This window comes from Dermacentor albipictus, chromosome 2, assembly GCF_038994185.2.
Source record: "Dermacentor albipictus isolate Rhodes 1998 colony chromosome 2, USDA_Dalb.pri_finalv2, whole genome shotgun sequence".
Taxonomy (NCBI): domain Eukaryota; kingdom Metazoa; phylum Arthropoda; class Arachnida; order Ixodida; family Ixodidae; genus Dermacentor; species Dermacentor albipictus.
Genome location: NC_091822.1, coordinates 140,224,463 through 140,244,470, shown reverse-complemented (window position 1 = coordinate 140,244,470; position 20,008 = coordinate 140,224,463). Strand labels below are relative to the sequence as shown.

The 20,008-nt window shown below is 45.5% G+C and overlaps 1 protein-coding gene across 1 annotated transcript; it reads right to left on the bottom strand.

Annotated features, from left to right (window-relative positions):
• Positions 1 to 102: 102 nt before the first annotated feature.
• Positions 103 to 13,830, bottom strand: LOC135918833 (mite group 2 allergen-like Ixo r 2). Its single transcript, XM_065452519.1, has 4 exons — positions 13,691 to 13,830; positions 10,959 to 11,063; positions 5,484 to 5,656; positions 103 to 2,182 (listed from the first exon to the last, which is right to left on the bottom strand). The coding sequence occupies exons 1-4, from the start codon at positions 13,767 to 13,769 to the stop codon at positions 2,102 to 2,104; spliced, it is 438 nt and encodes a 145-aa protein (XP_065308591.1). The 5' UTR covers positions 13,770 to 13,830; the 3' UTR covers positions 103 to 2,101.
• Between the last annotated feature and the right edge of the window lie 6,178 nt (positions 13,831 to 20,008).

Sequence of the window (20,008 nt, the reverse complement as noted above, 5' to 3'; positions counted from 1 at the left end):
ATGGTGTAAGAGTGCGCGAACCACACAGAGACACACGAAAAGACACGGACGACACGTGCTCAACTCTCGACTGGTATTTGTTTATTAAAGCACTCAGAAAAAAATATAGGAAGCCATCTCTTCAAGCCCCACTCGATACTAAAACAACAAGAAAATAAGAAATCATATATACAGATGTAGAACAACCCACCAGGCGAAACGTTTATTAGATAGTCGCGCGAGTTCTGCTGCATATATAAAAATATTATTTTTCCGTCGTTAAAATACAGACTAAGTCATGCATCTGCCAGCGTTTATACCTGAAAGGCCTCAATTATTTCTCACTTAGCTAGAGTACTATCTCTCGCTAGGGTGCGGGTGTTGGTTAAGACGTGTCTGCAGCAAGACGTCCTGCAGTGAGCAGCCAAGCGGGCGTAAACAAAGCCTTGCAAGGGGACGTAATTTAATGCGAGGAGTCCATTACTTAAGCATCTGCCACTTTTTCCCCAGATATGCATGTCTTCATCTGTGCAAGACAACCACAACAATCTTGCACGGATTGTGCTACTACGTGCGCGTGATTCGTTCACAGAGTTGCCTAACGCTGGTGCTGCGTTGGTCAGCTATACAACGGTAATTATGTTTAGTACACGAATTTGCCTAATCCTCCTAGCTGTACCTTCAAACGTTCTCTTTCTATTCCCCTTTCCCCCACCCCAAGTGTAGGGTAGCAAACTGAGTGCTCTTGTGGTTGACCTCCCTGCCTTTCCTGTCCTCGCTTTCTCTCTCTTGAGAGGTTATCTACCACGCTTTAACTCGTAGTTTTTTTACACACAGCGAGGCGATAAGTCATGAGCGAATGCGTAATTATTACAAATTGTTGCAGCTACAAAGGCTGTATTTTATTGAAAATGACCAATTTCTAAAATCACAACGGGTCTGAAGCCAGAAGGACGAAATTTAGGTAAATCCATGTACTACAAATCGTTTTCATGCGGGCTCAACCGTCATACGTGCAAGTCCCGTAGGCACTATAGTAGCGTAGTTCTGCCTAGAAAATTCTGTGGGAAACTCATGTTTCCACAACAGCGCTCGTTACATGAACAACCGAAGCTCTTCTATTTTTTTTTCTAACACGCAGGCCCAAATTGGATAGCTTATTTGGCGCGATGAACGCTGTTTTAACTTCGTAGCACGTCAAGACGTTTTTCTGATCAGAAGAAAAACTGTGTGCGTAAGGAATGACGGCAACATATTTTTGTGCTTATGTGGGCCTACATCACCATGTATTATGGTTGCCACCTCTCGGGGATAGGCTGGCGACGACTGATCCTACCAGTGCAAGGGCGGCTAGCTTCACGTGCAACAAAGTTCCACACATCTTTCATCACACCATATCGTGATTTACATCAAGAAAGGTGCAGTAGCTGCCTGTCTAACAAGGCTGTCAATGCAGGCAGAGGAATTGTGAACAGTAATGTTTGCAACAGAACTTTAACTATGACAACAACTAAACCGCCTTTATGCTTATGACAGTGCTACAGAACACAAAAGAGCAATTGCAACTGCAACTGCAACTGCAATCTGCAACTGAGCTGTCAGGTATTATATATGCAAAAAGAAATTTGACTGTTATTCAGAAGAGAAAAAAAATATTCGGGTCATGTGGCCATTACCACTTGAAGTCGGGAGTCGGAATTTTTGCTCAAATCTCGGGATTGTCCCGCCAAATTCGGGAATGATGGCAACTCAACTACGTATGCGATTGCGAATATAACTTTTCCTTTCGCTACGGGAAGTGAACCGCAAATTAGTTCCTTGCTCTTTTTTCTGGCAGCTGCTCAGTGCAACAGAGTGTCCTTGGCGGATGTTATCCTTGAGGTTTTCAGTAAATGGGGCATAGTCTTCCTCAAGGATCTTTATTATAAGCGACGAGGATGCCCACGGGTATGGTTATTATGGCTGACTATTCGGCCCACACAGTGGTGCCTTATATGAAAAGACTACACACAAATCCAGAAAAATTGTGGCGAAGGAATTCAGTGCACGTCGATGTTGATTCCTTTCTGTCGAACTTTTGACACGGCGTCCCACTTCGTGTGAAGAGCGAGCATTTTCTTGTTCACTCAGTGACGATAGTGGTCCTGATGCAGACGCTCACGCCATCATCACCGATTATCTTGAGCTGGACCGTACTTTTCATCTACAGGGAGAAGTTAGAAAGAAAACATGCATCGTGTAAGGTCCTTTCAGTAAAGGACTATAGACTTCTGCTGCTGCAAGCACTGCCGCGTATTTACTGCATCCTCATTTCGCGAGTGGTTCCCAGCGCTGTTCTACCTACCACTTTAAACGATCTCGATTGGAAGATGACGGCGTTTTCCAGGGATAAGATGAATGAATGAATGAATTGTGTATTTTCACTGTCCCACGAACTGAAGCAAAAGGAAAGGTAAAGATTAAAGCTATGCCTCTAATATGCGTCACCAATTCTCCTCTGCGATGCGACAATTCACAAAAGCCCTGCGGCGTTTCTTAACCTCCACCGGTGTATGTGGCCGCTTGTGACTGACTGACGATGAACGCCAAGCGCGTGCATGATCGTACAATTAAGCTTTTTTTCCCTCTGTCTGTCCTCCTCATCTTTTCGTCTCATTTTCCTTTCCTCCAGCTCAGCGTAGCCAACCGACCGGGCTGGGTCTGGTTAATCAAGAATCGCTTTACTTATTTGAAAAAGAACAATGCTGGTGTTATATTACGGAGGCGAGGGTCCCAAGACCAAAGATCGCGCCGTGACTCTGAACAAGTCTTAAAAAAAAACTAATACATAACCAGCATGCAACACGTGTTATTGAGGGTAACTAAACGCCAACAACATCAATCTAGAAACCAGCCAGCAATCAACAGCATAAATGCCGTTCTTGTGGACAGAGAAACGCAGAACACATAGCAACAAAAAGTGCACACATTAATGTTAATTTAGTACACGAAATAGAGTTGTTCAATTTAGTGCACGGAAGGAAACAAGGTACAATTCATTGTAAAAGATAAGTTATTAGGTATGATTTAAAAGATAAGAGTCATGATGATGATCCTTCCTTATCCCTGCTACTTCTCTTTTCCTCTCCGTCAATTTGTGGAAAAACGAATGCACCACCCTGCGAGAACCATCTTTCTGTGAACTACTGTTCGCCGCGTTCTACACAAAGTGCGTAGTTGCCTTTCTCTTAATGCACGTACTTTTCGAGCACGTGCTTTAAGCCAGATAATATCAGTTAACAGCAGCACGTTCGTGCCATCAATTTTCTTGGGCATTTCAACCACTCGATGTTACATCTTCATTTATGTGTGTGGGTGAACAAAAGCAGCATTTACTAGGACAAATTATATGAGATAGTCGTAATTGTGAATGGCCTGAAAAATACGGGGCAATGAAGAAGACCGGGCACACGAATGCGCAACCCCGACTGAAACTTTAATGAATGTAGTTACACGCCCTTATGTAGGTGCATGTGCTGTCGGCCAGACCGACCGCTTTGAGGCTTTGGAAACGGCGGAAAAGTCAAACGTTGCTATTCAATGTCGCAAATGCACTTGTCTTCCTGTGCCCGTAGATTTTTATCAAGGTGTTACTTGAAGCGCATCTATCAGTCCACGACGAGAGAAGTTGCTGGAGCATTCCACATAACGGTGCATATTAGATTGTGCGACAGTGTTCCGTTCTTAGTGCACAACAAGAGTGCATTTGATTTGCTTTATCAAATATTAGGGCTAGGAGATTGTCAAACTCTTCTTTTCTAATTGCTACTAGTTATCCTGCCTCGTTGTTTCTTCTGATTTTTTGAAGTGTTTGTGCGCAGTGGAATCATGTAACCATGCATGGCTTGTACAAAAGAAAGTGTGCACCCTTTCATTAAAGTTTCAGCTAGGAGTGCGCATGTCTATGCCTGGTCTTAGTAGCTGGCCGTACTTTATTATGCATCGAAACCAACTCACCCAGTTCTCCACCTTAATATGCCATGTACACGGAGATCTCTCTTTGCGCACGCAACCATACTTGAGCATAAAAGCGTTTGCTTTCTGTTAATCTTTCGTATACTAGTGGATAATAATATGAAGCCAATGGATAACGAATCCAAGAAAAGCACAGGGGTAAATCACTTGTTCTTTTAACTGAAATGTAGAAATGTTCAGTTAAAGAAAATCAAAGTGGACGAAACAAAAACGAAATTTGCGCCGGCAGGAGCCAAACTCTCATCTTACGCTCTAGGCGTGTTGTGCCGTACAAATTTAATTATGGAGAGAGCTCTTCTGGCGACTTTGTTAGGCAAAGTGAGCTTTTTCTGTTTGTTGGCCAATTCCCGTGGTGTAGAACTGTGTGTGCGTTTCCACTGTTTCTCGCGTGGGGCTCAGCGCGCCCGTGTCAACGACTCCCACTTGTCGCAAACCGAAGTTCCAGGGATATTTCATTGCATTTAAATGCGCGAAAGTTTAATACAATAAGTGTCAATGTAAATGGAGCGGCTCTTAAACAAGCTCATTTTGTAGGTGCGCATGTTTCGTATGAGCTATACATTTGTCAATAATAAAGTTAAATGAAAAGCTGTAGGCAGTTGCCTCCCATTTGTGGACGTTCATAGTATCACTTTCGCCGCAATTTCCTTCTTTCCTTCCCTCCTCTCTCTCCCTGTGATCTTTGTTTTCCCCTTTCGCATTCCCCCGGTGTAGGGTAGCCAACCGGATGTTAGTCTGGTTAACCTTCCTGCCTTCCACTTTTCTCTTCCCTCCTCCACCCTCCTCATAGTATCACTTAGAGAGAATTTGATGTAAAGATTTTTTTATATTTGTGTGTTTTGGCGCCTTGTCTGTGCTCGTGATCTGTGAGTTATGGCATGGTTCAGCCGGCAACAAGGCTAAAATCTCCAGCCTCACTTGCAGCTTGCAGGTTGTTTGTCGCACACCACGCAGCATGAGTGTTCTCAAATCATTAAAGGCGCACCGGAGGCCCTCAGGAGCATCGGTACATTTATGTTATGCTATTTTAACTGCAGTGTTATCTGCGCGACGGTCGCGAATGTTGATACAGACCGGCACCCACGCTCAAACCATTTAATTTTGCTTCCTGCTCACACCAGCTTACTGCCCGCAAGCGCCATCCCAGACAACAGGCCAATGCTATGGCCTTTATTTCCGTTATAATGCAACTGCAACGGGTAACTTTGGCGAAAAAAGACTTTTTCACTCTTGAAAATACGCTGATCGAATCTTTGGCGGTTGCGGTCGCCATTGAATAACGTGCCGCAATGAAATTCCGGATCAAGCGGCGACCATAGCAAAAGCGTGTCCTCCGGTCACCTAATATTTCGATAGTTGAAAAAATTTTCGGCGCGTTCATTTTTTTACTTGAGCGCCGCAGGGCGTGCTGATTTGGCGTACGTGCTTCACTTCACAAGCTTCATTAAAAAAAAGAAAAAAAGAAACGCGTATTAAAAAAATCCACTCACGGGGGGCGCGAAGGAGGGGATGGGCATTTCCATTGTGCCGCTGTACTCTTCCCCCTTGACAATGGGACACTGCACTAGGCTCTTGCACAAGTCCCTCTCCAGCCCCGGGATTGGCACCATCATGCCGAACCACTTGAACCTGGCGTCGAGCACTGCAGTTTCGCTGTCATGGTCTGCGGGCAAGGAAGGGCAACTTAAGGCAAGGCCCCCCAAAACTGGCAGGAGTCCGAGCACAACCATTTTCGATTGCACCGGGGAAACCAACTACAGAAGCGTCGCATAACGCATGAAAATAAGGAAAGAACAATTTGTACAATAATTACTTGCAACATTTCTAATTAGGTCAGGAATGTTAAAGCTTCGCCCCACAATAGTTAACATATCCCCATTTCCATCTAATTCGCAACTGGTGTCAAGTATAGTTCTTTTAAGGACTCTGGGAAACATTGTGTATATAGGCACTGTGACACTGTCGAAAAACTTGCCTGAGAAATTCCTTTTACGAATGTTATCATATTAAGCCAACAATCAGAGACACCAAGGACAACACAGGGGAAATTACTTGTACTTACTAATTGAAATAAAGAAATTATAAATTAATGGAACTGAGGATGGATGAAAGAACAACTTGTCGCAGGTGGGGAACGATCCCACGTCTTCGCATTACGAATGTTGTAGTTATTGCCATTACACGCTTATTTAACTGCGCATACTGATTTCCCGTAGTTTTTCACACCTTTTTGCGAAGTTTCATTTTTGGTGGCATTTGTGGTTATGACAGGACCTCGGACAACATATTGTGCAGCTCATGAAACGCACTGGTAATGCTCCGGAACTCATGCATACGTATTTCTCTTTCTTTCATTCATTAATTCATTCATTCACTCATTCATTCATTATTCCATTTCTTCCTTCCTTCCTTCCTTCCTTCATTCATTCATTCATCCTTCTTCCTTTTGTTTTTCTTTCTTTATTTCATTCATTCATTATTTCCTTCCTTCCTTCCTTCCTTCCTTCCTTCCTTCCTTCCTTCCCTCCTTCCTTCCTTCCTTCCTTCCTTCCTTCCTTCCTTCCTTCCTTCCTTCCTTCCTTCCTTCCTTCCTTCCTTCCTTCATTCATTCATTCAATCATTCTGTTTTCCTGTCTTCTCTTTCTTTCTTTCTTTCTTTCTTTCTTTCTTTCTTTCTTTCTTTCTTTCTTTCTTTCTTTCTTTCTTTCTTTCTTTCTTTCTTTCTTTCTTCATGTTTTCATTTTTTCGCAAAGGTCGCAATTAACCCATACATGCTTTCTTTAAACACTGAATTCTATCTGCGAAGGAACGCAAGCCCTTGGGTCATTTGTACATTCGTCATTTGTCATTTGTCATTTGACAGCAAATCATCACTTCAGATCATCATCAGTGAACTCACCGTAGCAATGTCGTTGTTACCTTTGTTGTACTTATTTAATTTTTAATTATTTAATTAATTTTAGATGAGTTATTAATTTATTTTTGCTGCATAACAGAGAGAAATGGAGTAGCGGAGTTACTCTTCACCTCTCTGTATAACAGAACGGGGGCATTTCGAACTTTGCCTATACATTACCCCTAACGTGACTGTAATTTGCACCAAATAGAAGCAAAGGAGCCTAAGTTCACGAAGGACACCGAGGAAACCAACTACGAACCTCGTACAACGCACGAAAACAGGGGGAAAACGAAGGCTCAGTCATAGAATCCTATACTTCTCAACGCGGGCCCAGTCGCTCAGCATTACACGAGAATTATTGGTCCATTGCGGCGGCCCCCGATTCCGAATCGTTTAATGACTTCCGTTGCTAGAGCGTGGACAACTTTAGCTGAGCGCTGCTAGCACTTCGTGCCCGAGTGGCACGATCGTTGCATTTTGCATGATGTGTGACCAGGTGTTAGGAAGGGTAGTTAACGTGACCCTAATCATGCCCCCACAAACTGTGACCAACAACTAGGAATGTGGTGCCCTCTCAGTGACTAGTGGTTCTGGCGTCACTGTGGTGGCAGGGAGAAATATATAGGAGGCTACGATTCAGCTAACATTTCCAACGCTTCTTATTAAACTGGGAACCACGGCAGGACTGTACTCCATTTTGGAAGTGACAAGCTTTATGCGACAAGTCAGTCTCCAGATAAATGGGTAGCTTGCGCGAATTCACAGTCTGTGCTTGAGCTGATTTGCAAGGTTTACGAAAAAAAGAAAAGTAAGCATGCTAAATAATCGCAAGAATTTCTGCACTGACACGCGTTGCGGGAACTCGTGGTCACGAAATTTCCTTTCAGCGGGTTCCCAGTCAATACTGGCATAATTGGAAATTTACGAGCGGACGGATTGGCAAAGCATGCACGCGAGCACGCCGAAGTGAAGTGAAGGCGCTAAAACGGGGGCGGACGAAGAAAGAACACACACAGGGCCCCCTTTTTTTTGTGTGTGTTCCTTCTTCGGGCGCCCTGTGTGTGTGTGTGTTCCTTCTTCGTCCACCGTCGTTTTAGCGCCTTCACTTCAGGTCATGCTTAACCAACACGCCCAACTATCCATCCTCATGTCGAAGAATACGACATTCCACTGTTCAGCAACGAGGTTAGACACCTATTATGAAAACTCTCAGCGAGAAGACCACCTGCAGCACGGCTGAATGAAGAGTTCAAAAGATAAATTTTGTATGCCGTATACCCCGGGCTTAACTTCGGTATATACGTGAAGGTACCGCCGATTGCCGGAGCCTTGTTTCTTCGCTTTCGCCTTGGTGTGGGCCTACACGTAGCACTTTCTGCTTAAAATCCGTCGTACAAGCTCGCGTCGTGTTTATATAGAGTGGCGGACGGGGACGTGGCGCCACTGTGTTGCTGGACTTGACCCCCTATGCACCCAGCAAAGGCAAGAGCTGCGCTTCAAACAGGGCTCTGAGCAATCGTCCATTGTCCCTTGGGGCAACACTTGGATCATGGTCAGTTACTGGCTTGCTGAACAGCTTTCAGTGCAGTAAAAGGTTTCAGTACGGAAATGTGCTCGAAACACTAAGGACGATTTTATGCAGTGACTCGCCTTCGTTGCGCATGTTGCGTTTTCTTTTCTTCCACTCTTCACTTATTAGCGTTTGCATGTTCGAAATGTAAGTGTTATTGTAATATTTATGCATTTATTGGTACCAATATCGGATGATTAATGGCGCAGAAAGCGTAGGATTAGAAATAATTATTTCCTTTTTTTTCGCTCGGCCTAATAAGGCATAATCAAGTGTGTACACATCACTTCAGAGGGGGGGGGGGGGGGTTCTGGTGGTTTTCATGACGTCGCGTGACAAACAGGTGACGTAGACGGAGCCAGAAAAATCTCTCACGAATCGTGGAGGGCCAGTGGCAGAGATGGAATATAACCAAATTAGAATAGGTTACATTATAGCACTCAAGGTTCATTTAGTTCAAACGTAGAGTTTTGTAGGACCTTATGTTTGCAGCTGTTTTAGCCAAAGGCTTATAATGCATTTTATTTCTGCTTTGTACAACTCGGTCAAACTTCCTATATATTTGAAGATATTTGATTCAGACAATCTTGGTGCCACTTGTTTAATTTTGTTTCTTTGTGCGTCGTCATGGTAAGTGTGCTCCATGGTCAGTGTACAATAATTTGCGAGAAGCCGTGTAAAAGTCATATTTCTGTTCCCTACTTTCAATAGGGCAACGTCCAAGTACTTTACTACCCGATGTATTGGCAGCGTGGTATTTGAGATAACGTTCAAACAAAATTTTCTTACTTCATTTTTTTTGTTGCAGCGTTTGTGTAAATGAATGTTTAAATTGCCTGTGATAGGTAGTTGCTGCATTTAAGGCTTTTTGCTCGGAGAAATTTCAGGGATGTTTTTCGTAATCGTAGAGTGTCACATTTCCAGTTACCCCAACTGGCGTCAAAAACGTTCGTTGACGAGCAGCACACACCTACTCGTACATAGTCAGTGACCCAAGTTGGCATCAAATAGGTTTGTTGAAGACCAGCACAGATCTAGTTGTGCATACCCAATGCTCCAAGTCGGCGTTAAAGAGTTTCATTGAGCAGCGGTACCCACCCAGTCCCGCATCTACTGTGACCCGTGTTGACGTGAAATAGGTTTGACGAAGAGCGGCACATCTATATGCACAATGCCACATACTCAGTGAACCAAGTTGTTCCGACGGTTGGTTTCGAACTCTGGTCCCACAGCAAAGCGGCCCCATGCGCTACCCAGTGAGCCAGGTACGCGGGAAAATGGTTACATACATACATACATACATACATACATACATACATACATACATACATACATACATACATACATACATACATACATACATACATCACATACATACATACATACATACATACATACATACATACATACATACATACATACATGGCTAGATAGTTTTTCTACACTGCAGTTTCTGACACTCTATTTCTAATATACCGCAAGACCAACCTTGAACTTTATTTGGGGAATGTCTGCTCCTTGTTCTTCAACTTCGCGAAAGTTCGATGTGAGACCCCCATATATGAACATCTTATGAACGAGAGGAATAGCCAGAACTGAACATTCACATAGCGATATGTCGCTTAGGCTAAGCAGGTACCTTGCTTTCGTTAGAAATAGAAAAAGGAAAGCTCTTTTACTAAGTGATCTTTTTGTGAAAATAGCAAACCTTTGTTTGATTCTGTGCGAATGTTAAGTTTCATTACTATTTCATTAGTTCGTTTCATCCGACTGCTAAAGGAAGGAAGGAAAAAGTGGAGAAGGAAGGCAGGGAGGTCAACCAGTTTCGCTTAACCGGTTGGCTACCCTACACATGGGAGCGGGATGGGGGAGATGAAAGATGGGAGGAGAGAGAGAGAGAGAGCACATAACACAGCGAACACATCGTCAGTTACAGTCCGTGACTCTTGCGCAGTACGCGATATCACTGTCACAGCCGCTTGTCCAAGCCCGTATCCTTCAAAAACCGAAGTAGTCCCTTCGTCGCCTTCAGCTGCGATGTCTTCTGTCGGCGATGTGTGAGAATGGTTGCAACTGACAATGGTCTATTGTCCAGGTGCGCTAAAAGAGAGCAATGCCCCTAACCACGATAAACACAAGGAAAGGAATGTTTATGCTTAGTATTTGTTCTCTTTTAACTGATTCAGCAGAACAACGAAATCAAAGGCCTTTGAGCACTCGAGTCCATATTAACACGTTTATCCTGCGGATGTTATGACGTGAGTTTATTGGGTCCACGCTGAAGAAACTGAAGAGGGCCAGAAGAGACCGACAGCAAACAAATGCATCGACTTATTCGTTTTCTCTTCGTGCTTCCCCCCCCCCCCCTTCTGAACTGTTAGTGTCGTATCAAATAAATTTTAATCTATGCAGCGTGCACACGTGCGAATATTGACAACAGATATAGCATACGACAAAACAACTTAGCAAGCGCATTTTCTAGGATTATAAACTTACCTGCTATGATTGAAAAGTGGAGCTTGCTTGTAGAACCGCGCTTGAGGATGCATGGGTCGGAGTCACATGGTTCGATCTGGGCCACTTGAATTTTTGCCTTGCTACCTGCAAATTCATATGCCGTCACATACCAGCAAAAGATAAGCGTATCAACTTCCCGCGAGAACGCCAACTTGTGTACGTTTACGAAGCACCAGAAGTGCTGCATGGCGATCCATCTTGCCAAATATGTTATGTTGTAGGTAGATACATCTACTTCGGGGCTTGACTTGCTGCCAGAAAAATAGTTGAGTTACGACTGCGCAAATTATTGCCGACTTTGGCAAAATTGAGGAAAAAACTTAAGCCAGCAGAAATTGGTTTCTGAGTTTTTTCTTTTTTTCTTCCCGTTTTTCTGAAGAAACACCATCCACAACTAGACATATCCTGCCATATCGCTTGTCAAATATAATAAAGACACCCCCGATTCGGCAACTGGGGTGAATCTTCCTTTAATCACGAAAAATCAGAATGCATAGTACGGACACCGTGACTGCTCACGCAGGGACTCAATGGGTAAACTACCGTTAGAAATCTTTACTGTACCTTTAGGTAAACCTAGATCATCTCAACCGTGCAAATATAAATGGGCACAATATCACATTTTAGTGGATGCCTTCACACTGAGGCGTGATAGGGGACGAACAGGCAGACGCTGAAGCGAAAACTGCTTTCAATAATCCTTCTGAGGTAAGAATTGCGTTCTCACGGACAAACATAAACGCCCTACTTTGTTGCGTAGCACGCAACCATGCGTTGGGGTACTGGATCTAACCAGATCGTCGACACAAGCGCGTGCATATGGGGGACCCAGAAATGAAGTTCCATATGTCTCACAAGTTAAAGGATGCCAAACAAGCATGGTGGTCCAGATTCACCCTGGTGTCGCATTCACCCAGCGTTATAGACATCTGAAATTGTTGCAGTGACAACACTTGATCACATATTTTGAGTTTGTCCGGCGTTCGCACAAGACTGACAGCAACTAGTCTCTTCCATTGTAAACCTCGATAAGAGGCTGCTGGCAGGCGAGTTTCTTTCGGGTCCTTAGCCGCTATAGGCTTTCTACAAGTCACTGGCTTAGACGCAAGCCTTTAGTAATCCCACAACGTTCTGAACTTGTATATGCGCGCCTCCTTCCCATATAATAATAATAATAATAATAATAATAATAATAATAATAATAATAATAATAATAATAATAATAATAATAATAATAATAATAATAATAATAATAATAATAATAATAATAATAATAATAATAATCGTCGTTCATCAGCCCTTGTGCTCCTCGTCACTTTCCCGCAGTATAGGGTAGCAAACCAGATCAAGTTACAGGTCTGGCCAACCTCTCTGCCTTTCCGTAAATAAAATTTTCTCTCTCTAGATCATGGAAACGTGCTGCTTGGCTAAACCTTTAGCAGGTATTCTTCAGATGTAGCACGGCGCAGCTGTCGCAATAAATATCACTATCGAATACGCAAACAGGAGCAGCCAGCGGAGTGCACGCTCCCACTTCGATGAGATTATACCGGCCTGTAAACAACGCGAAATTGGTGCGCAACGAATGACAAATGATCCGTACCCTTTCGCTTTTCTTTGTTTCGTCGGTAATATTGCTTTTATTTGCTACATCGACGTAACCGAGAGCAAGAAATGATTTCCATTGACTTAACATTATGTACTGAAGAATTTACCATGAATCAATTTCTGCCCCCCCACCCCTTCCTATAGTATTTATCACCAATAACGTTCTCTACAGGGGCGTTACTGAGGCGTTACCTGATATTTTATTTCATAGGCTAGAGCATCCAAACTTTTATACAGTAAGGAGCATACGCAATGCTAGGTGATATGCACGTTATTGCTCCAAGGAGGGGATGAAGTATCACAGAATACTAAAACTCGGAGAAAGTCTACACATATCTTTCCTCACATGTGCCAAAGGAAGTGGCCCCAAGTTACGGGTATATATTTTAACTTGCTGTGCAATGTTTACACACAGCTGCTACAACCATACGTTTACGCTGTATGGAAGAATACGTTAGTTTTTTTATTACCAAGCTAAGAGGTCACGATGTCAATTAGGCAGGCGTGAAACGAGCCTTCTACAAAGATAGTAAGGAAGAAATTGGAGCATATTTTTTTCTTTGAACAAGAAAACGACTGAGGGTCCTGTTCTTTCTTTTTTTTTTAGTCTCATGGCCTTAATTATCAATTTACGTATGCGCACTGGCTGCACCGAATATTTTATAACCATACTGCGCATGATCGGAATTACTTTTAGTACACTGGGCAGTGCATTCCAATGGCGCTTCTAAGTGCTGGACAGTCAGAATAGCAGTCTTCCTAAATCTATGCACTTTTGGAACGCTGACAATACTGAAGAAGACGTACCAGGCAGCGCAGGTACTGTAATCGGGGCGTACAAAATGAAAGTTTGGGCGCGTTCGTAGAGGTTATTTGCAGTAGTATATACAGCGTACCAATGGCTTAGGATAATAATCGACAGGCAGAGTAAATAAGGAGAGCGTGAAAGTCAGTGCGCCTTCAGTCTCTGCATGTCTCTTATTTTCGTAAACTATTCGTACGCTGTGAATACCATTGTAATTGTTGCCCACATAATGGCCTTTGAACGTTTGAAACTGGAAGTTTATGGGCATTAACGAGAAGGCAAATGATATTACACTCACCACAGTCTTGAAACGTAAAGTTTTGGCGCTGTCCAAAAGACAGACCGATGAGAAGAGATGCGGCAACATAACGGATCATGGCGGCGAGAGAAACTTGGCAGCCGAAATTCCCTCCACGAATAATGTAGGTTGCTATTATGTCGACAGGGAGTCTCGATTTTGCTGTGTGAGAATGCATTGCCTTTTTATACGGCAGTGGAGAAAGCAGGTAGAAATGTTTGCAGTGTTGTGCAACGAAGATGACTATTACTGCTAACATACCAGTGGCCGTTGCGTCTGACCTTGCCACATTACCCTTATCACTACTGCGTCGCACGATCGAAGGTCAGACGTATTTGGCGTCCTTCGGACAGGGGCAAAAACTGACCCCTTTCTCAAAGAGTTGCTTACGCATCGGAAAAACGTCGCTTTTTCTATGATCTCCCCTTGTTCCGCGTCTAAAGCCACTTTCTAAGCGAGATGACCTTAAAAACGCCGTTACATTAAAGACTGTCAAAGAGCGGTGATATGTCTTCAAGCACGTGCGCTTTAGAGAGGAACATTGGGGGTGTGCAAATCACGTAACAAATAGAGTTCAGTGGGGATGTTGCTTACAAGTAAGCAAATCATTGCCACATTATCGAATATCATCATTCATATCTTACAGGTGTCCATATGCCGAGTGAGCTTCATTCCGTATTTCTCGAAATGCCTGCAGTAAGCGCATATACCTCCTAGAAAAAATGCCCGAAGGACTAATAATTGAAAGACATCCTTGGCATGTTTATTTCTAAAGAAAAGAACGACAAAGCTGCAGTTTCACAGCCGATAGAGAAGTTGTGCACACTAAAAAAAACATTATGGGGTTTTACGTGCCAAAACCACTTTCTGATTATGAGGCACGCCGTAGTGGAGGACTCCGGAAATTTCGACCACCTAGGGTTCTTTAACGTGCACCTAAATCTAAGTACACGGGTGTTTTCGCATTTCGCCCCCATTTAAATGCGGCCGCCATGGCCGGGATTTGATCCCGCGACCTCGTGCTCAGCAGCCTAACACCGTAGCCACTGAGCAACCGCGGTGGGTTTGTGCACACTTGTAGGACTGCGAGGTGTGACTTGACAATAACCAGGGATGGAGGATCAGCCGTATCGTCACAGTTGTAAGCTTCCTCGTTGCTAGGAGACACCCCCGCACCTTCTATGCGAGCGTTATGGCTTCAGCGCGTCAGGAACAGCAGTCTCCACAACGCTCTATAAATTAGCAAAACGTTCTCTCGCGGAAAGCAGAATTCTCGGATCATGGACTCAGCCCACGTCGACTCGACTGGCTTTAGGAGCGCGAGCCGTCTCTTTCGATTGCGTGAAAGTCTGAGTGTTTTCAGGAGCCTCACCGCGTACGCGCAGAGAGTTTCACACCTTCGTTCAATTTCGCCCGATATCTTGAAGCCATTTTGCACACGGTTTTACTCAATGTGAAGATATTTTACTCTGGCGCCTGGGAATATATATAATATCTATATACATATATATATTGCTACGGAACAGTACTTGCGATGACAAAGAGGCGAGTAGGGTGAAGACGGCGACGACGATTAGAGGATAGCGCGGGCTGTTGCCTCTTGGCCAAGTGCGGCGTATTGCCTTGTAAACATACTTGTATATAGCCTTCCGTCGGCGTCTTCCTACGTAAGATATCTGGTTAATATATATATATATATATATATATATATATATATATATATATATATATATATATATATATATATATATATATATATATATATATATATATATATATTGCTTTTACGAACGCCTATTCTTCACGTCTTTAATAGCAATGGTGGACAGTGTTGATTTGGGACATTTCTAGGACGGAATATATTTAAAAGCACCTGTTGTGCGAGCGCCCATCCTACTAAGACCATGGGCACACCCTTCGCACTCACCTAAAGAAACTCGATAACAGGCCCTTAACAGCACACGAGGTCATGGGAACGTCACCTCGTCCGTCTGCTATGCACAAGGTCACGAACGCGTTCCTGCGCTTCTCGAGGTTCAGCAGCTTAGATGGCCGTCTGTGACAGACGGAACGTTGAACGCTTGTGCGTGTCTGTCCGTGCATACCGTGAACTTCTCTCTTTCTCATCTTTCAGTGCCCTTCCCCCCGTTTCACCAGTGAAGGGTAGCCAATTGGGCTCATACTAGTTAATCTTCTCGCTTTCCTCCTATCACTCCCCTCTCTCTGTTTTGCAATGTGTGCCTCAAAGTAATTAGCTAAAAATTATTAGTAAATTATTTCTTCAATTATGCATTTGTATTCTGTAAATGATGTACGAGTCCTAGAGTAATGCAGCTTACGCGAGTATAAATGCCACAGGCATTTAAAATATCAGTTAACTCTAGAATAAAGCACCTGGTATATGCTCCGAAGAACTGCGCATGTTCTTTTAGTGACTTTTTGCAGAAGGAATTGGCGAGAAGGGCCTTGAAGCACAGCTCCTGCACCTTTCCTTAGGTAGTGCTGTCGTATAGTACATTCAATGACAAGTATGACTCGGGAATGACGGAAAAATAGATAAGCGGCTAGAGTGTTTAATCGCCTGTACAGGAGAGATGACTCACGGTATATTAAAAGCTAGGAATCCATCCAGCAAGCATTATGCGAAAGCCACAGGCAGCAATGAAGAAATGTGTGTCAAACGCAAATTTTAAAAGCGCGAAGATAGCATTGAAAAAAGCATGACGCAGAGGAATCCACGTAATATATAAATTATGAGGTTTTACGTGCCAAAACACCAAACTCATTATGAGGCACGCCGTAGTGGGCGACTCCGAAAATTTGGACCACCTGGAGTTCTTTAACGTGCACCTAAACCCAAGCAGACAGATGTTTTCGCATTTCGCCGCCTTCGAGATGCGGTCACCGTGGCCGGGATGCAATCCCGCCACCTCGTGCTTAGCAGCCTAGCGCCATAGCCACTAAGCAAGCACGGCGGGTAGGAAGACATGTATCGAACTGTGTCACGTGGCATCTGAGAGCAGGTGTACTGCGATAATTAAGAGGGCAGCATTTTATTGTTCGAAGTCGGATCAGGCTGTCCGAGAACAAAGAGTTGTGTCAGGCAATCTACCGATGACGACGATTCGGGCACAGCGTTGTCATAATGGCAGGAGAACAATGGAGCACGTCTTGCGATAATATTGCAATATCCGTTCCACCGGTGAAAGTGGACGTAGTTAACCTGCTAGAGGCCTTAGCCTTTAATAGACACGTCTCCGGCACAACATTATGATGTGAACAAGTTGGTTCATCCTTGATCTTTATAGTTAGAACAGCGCGAAAATGTGAAAGGATAGGCCGGTGTAATCTCCTCGCTGTGTCACGTGCAAAGACCGTGTCCGGCACGTTCTCGACTCCTCTGGAGCGACATTTGCCTCTCGCTAAAGAGTGTTAAAGTACCAAACAACCACACCTAAGAGTACCGTAAACTGACTATACGAAGAAATAGTTGCTTTTTACCTGCAATATTCCTTTATTTCCTTTAAACAACAACATTAATACTGTGGTGAAGAGGAAGACGAAGAAGGCGCTCTTGTTGCGGCTGTGCGCGTGATCAGCGTTTGTCGACTGCCAGCGCTACCAGACTGTGCCCAGTCCCTCTTAATAAATCGCCTTATTACATTTGGTGGAAGGTGCTCCACTCCCCGACCTCGCCCTGGAACTTCGCAGCCGAACTTTAACATCTGCTCCAGCCGCTACTATGACCGACGCTCCCAACAATCCACTCGGCGCATCTGCCGCTCCTGTCATGTGCGGCGCCATGCAACGGCAGCGGGACCCTCCTGTTTTTAGCGGATCAGGTAAGACTGACGTAGAAGACTGGCTCTCTACCTACGAGCGCGTCAGTGAACACAACAAGTGGGATGACCCGACGAAGCTCCGTAGCGTCATCTTCTATCTTGCTGACGTTGCGAACCTCTGGTTCCACAATCACGAACGGGAACTGCAAACCTGGTCCGCTTTCAAAACTGCCTTCGCGGAAGTCTTCGGTCGCCCAGCCTTGCGAAAACTCCGTGCAGAACAACGCCTCCGCCAGCGCGCTCAACAGCCCGGCGAGACTTATACAAGTTACATAGAGGATGTCGTCGATATTTGCGCCCGCGTCGATTCCACCATGACTGAAGAGGACAAGGTGAAGCACATCCTCAAGGGCATCGAGGACGACGCATTTCAAATGCTCCTGGCGCGGAACCCTACTTCTGTGGCAGCTGTCGTCACTCTTTGCCAGAGCTTCGATGAGCTGCGTCGACAAAGGGTCCTTGCGCGCAGCGCTCTCGCACCTGGCGACTCTCTCTCGGGCCTCACGCTTCGCTCGAACACCACGCCAGCAGCATCGCTCTCTCTTGAGATTAAGGATTTCATTCGTGAGGAGGTGGCACGCCAATTGTCTATGCTGCCTCTCAATGATGGACCTCCCCAGCCTGACACATCTCTGGCTGCTCCCATTAGGCGGGCCATTCGCGAGGAACTTGCTGGGTCTTTACCTTTCGCCCACCCCTGCCCTCCCGTGGCTACACCTCTGACCTATGCCGAAGTCGCCGCGCGACCTGCGCCGCCGACGTTCTCGTTTCCGGCGCCAATGCGACTTCAAGCTGCACCTCCTCCCGCGTCGCCTCCCGTTCCATCTCGACGCCCAGTTCAGACCCCTTGGCGCACACGCGACAACCCTATATGCTTCGCTTGCGGTGTCGCCGGCCACGTTGCGCGCTTCTGCCATCGTCGCATGCCACCTGGTAACGCTACTATCGCACCGCCTGGATATGCCTATTCCCATGACACCACCGGGCATGCGGCTCTTCCCGACCACGAGTTTTCGCCGCCTCCTCGACGCCCTGTCGGCACCCATCGTTCGCCATCACCACGTCGTCGCTCACTTTCCCCCTTACGTCGCCGCCAGTCACCTAGCGAGCGAAACTAGTTGCTGCAGTTCCGCACGCACGAATTGCAAGCTTCGCGACTTCTACAAGGCCTGCACAGTCGCCACGCAATTTATTGGACGTTTTGGTCGAAGGAACCGCCGCAATTGCGCTTATTGATACTGGGGCTGCAGTTTCTGTTATCGACGAAAAGCTTTGTCGCAGCCTCCATAAGGTCACAACGCCGTTGTCTGGTATGCTTCTAAGCACCGCGACTGCGCAGCATATAGCCCCGCTCGCTCAATGTACTGCCAGGGTGGTCATCGACGGCATTGTCTATGTTGTTGAATTTCTCGTGTTGTCATCATGTTCACATGACATTATCCTCGGCTGGGACTTCTTGTCTCATCATCGTGCCATCATCGACTGTGCCCGGGCCGAACTAGCGCTTTTCCCGCTTGCCGATGCCCCACTGCCTGACTCTTCTGAACAGAAAGCCTCCAAGCTCACTATTGTGTCCGATACGGACATACCACCCGACATGTGTGCGCTTGTGCCCGTCTCTTGCTCTACCGCGCCAGACGCTACAGTGCTTTTTACACAGTCGCCGATTTTTCTCCGTCGCAAGGCCCTACCTCTGCCATTTGCCGTCCTCACCACTGCGTCTGGATTATCCTCAATGCTTGTGTGTAACCCGTCTCACTACCATGTGACGTTACTGCGCGGCGAATCACTCGGTCGTGTTCAGCCCCTTGACCCGCTTCACATTCTCGATGTTACCGACGACACGGCCTGTTATGAACTCAACGTCCTCACTTCTCCCGTGCCATGCGCATCATCATCATCATCGTTGTCGTCATCGTCGTCAGACGTTCTTGAATCTGTCATAGACGCCGATCTGCCGCCTCCATATCGCCAGCAAGTCTTCGCGCTTCTTCAGAATTTTTGCTCGTCGTTTGACTGTGACCAACTATCTCTGGGACGTACGGCAACCGTCACTCACAGCGTACACACTGGTTCCCATCCTCCTTTACGCCAACGACCATACCGCGTATCGGCAGCCGAGCGAAAGATCATTAACGAGCAGGTCGACGACATGCTGCACCGTGGCGTCATTCGCCCTTCCCACAGTCCTTGGGCGTCTCCTGTAGTATTAGTACGCAAGAAGGACGGGTCAATACGCTTCTGTGTGGATTACCGTCGACTCAATAAGATCACTCGTAAAGATGTCTATCCGCTGCCTCGGATTGATGACGCCCTCGACTCCTTGCAAGGCGCGGAGTACTTCTCATCTTTGGATCTTCGCTCCGGCTATTGGCAAGTGCCCATGGCAGATGATGACTGTGAGAAGACAGCTTTCATCACGCCCGATGGCTTGTACGAATTTACCGTAATGCCATTCGGGCTCTGCAACGCGCCC

Coding starts and splice junctions, on each gene's coding strand:
- LOC135918833 (XM_065452519.1), bottom strand. CDS start 13,769: ATGATCCGTTATGTTGCCGCATCTCTTCTCATCGGTCTGTCTTTTGGA. Junction 11,064..13,690: donor CTTTACGTTTCAAGACTGTG/GTGAGTGTAATA, acceptor ATGAATTTGCAG/GTAGCAAGGCAAAAATTCAA. Junction 5,657..10,958: donor CCACTTTTCAATCATAGCAG/GTAAGTTTATAA, acceptor CCTTGCCCGCAG/ACCATGACAGCGAAACTGCA.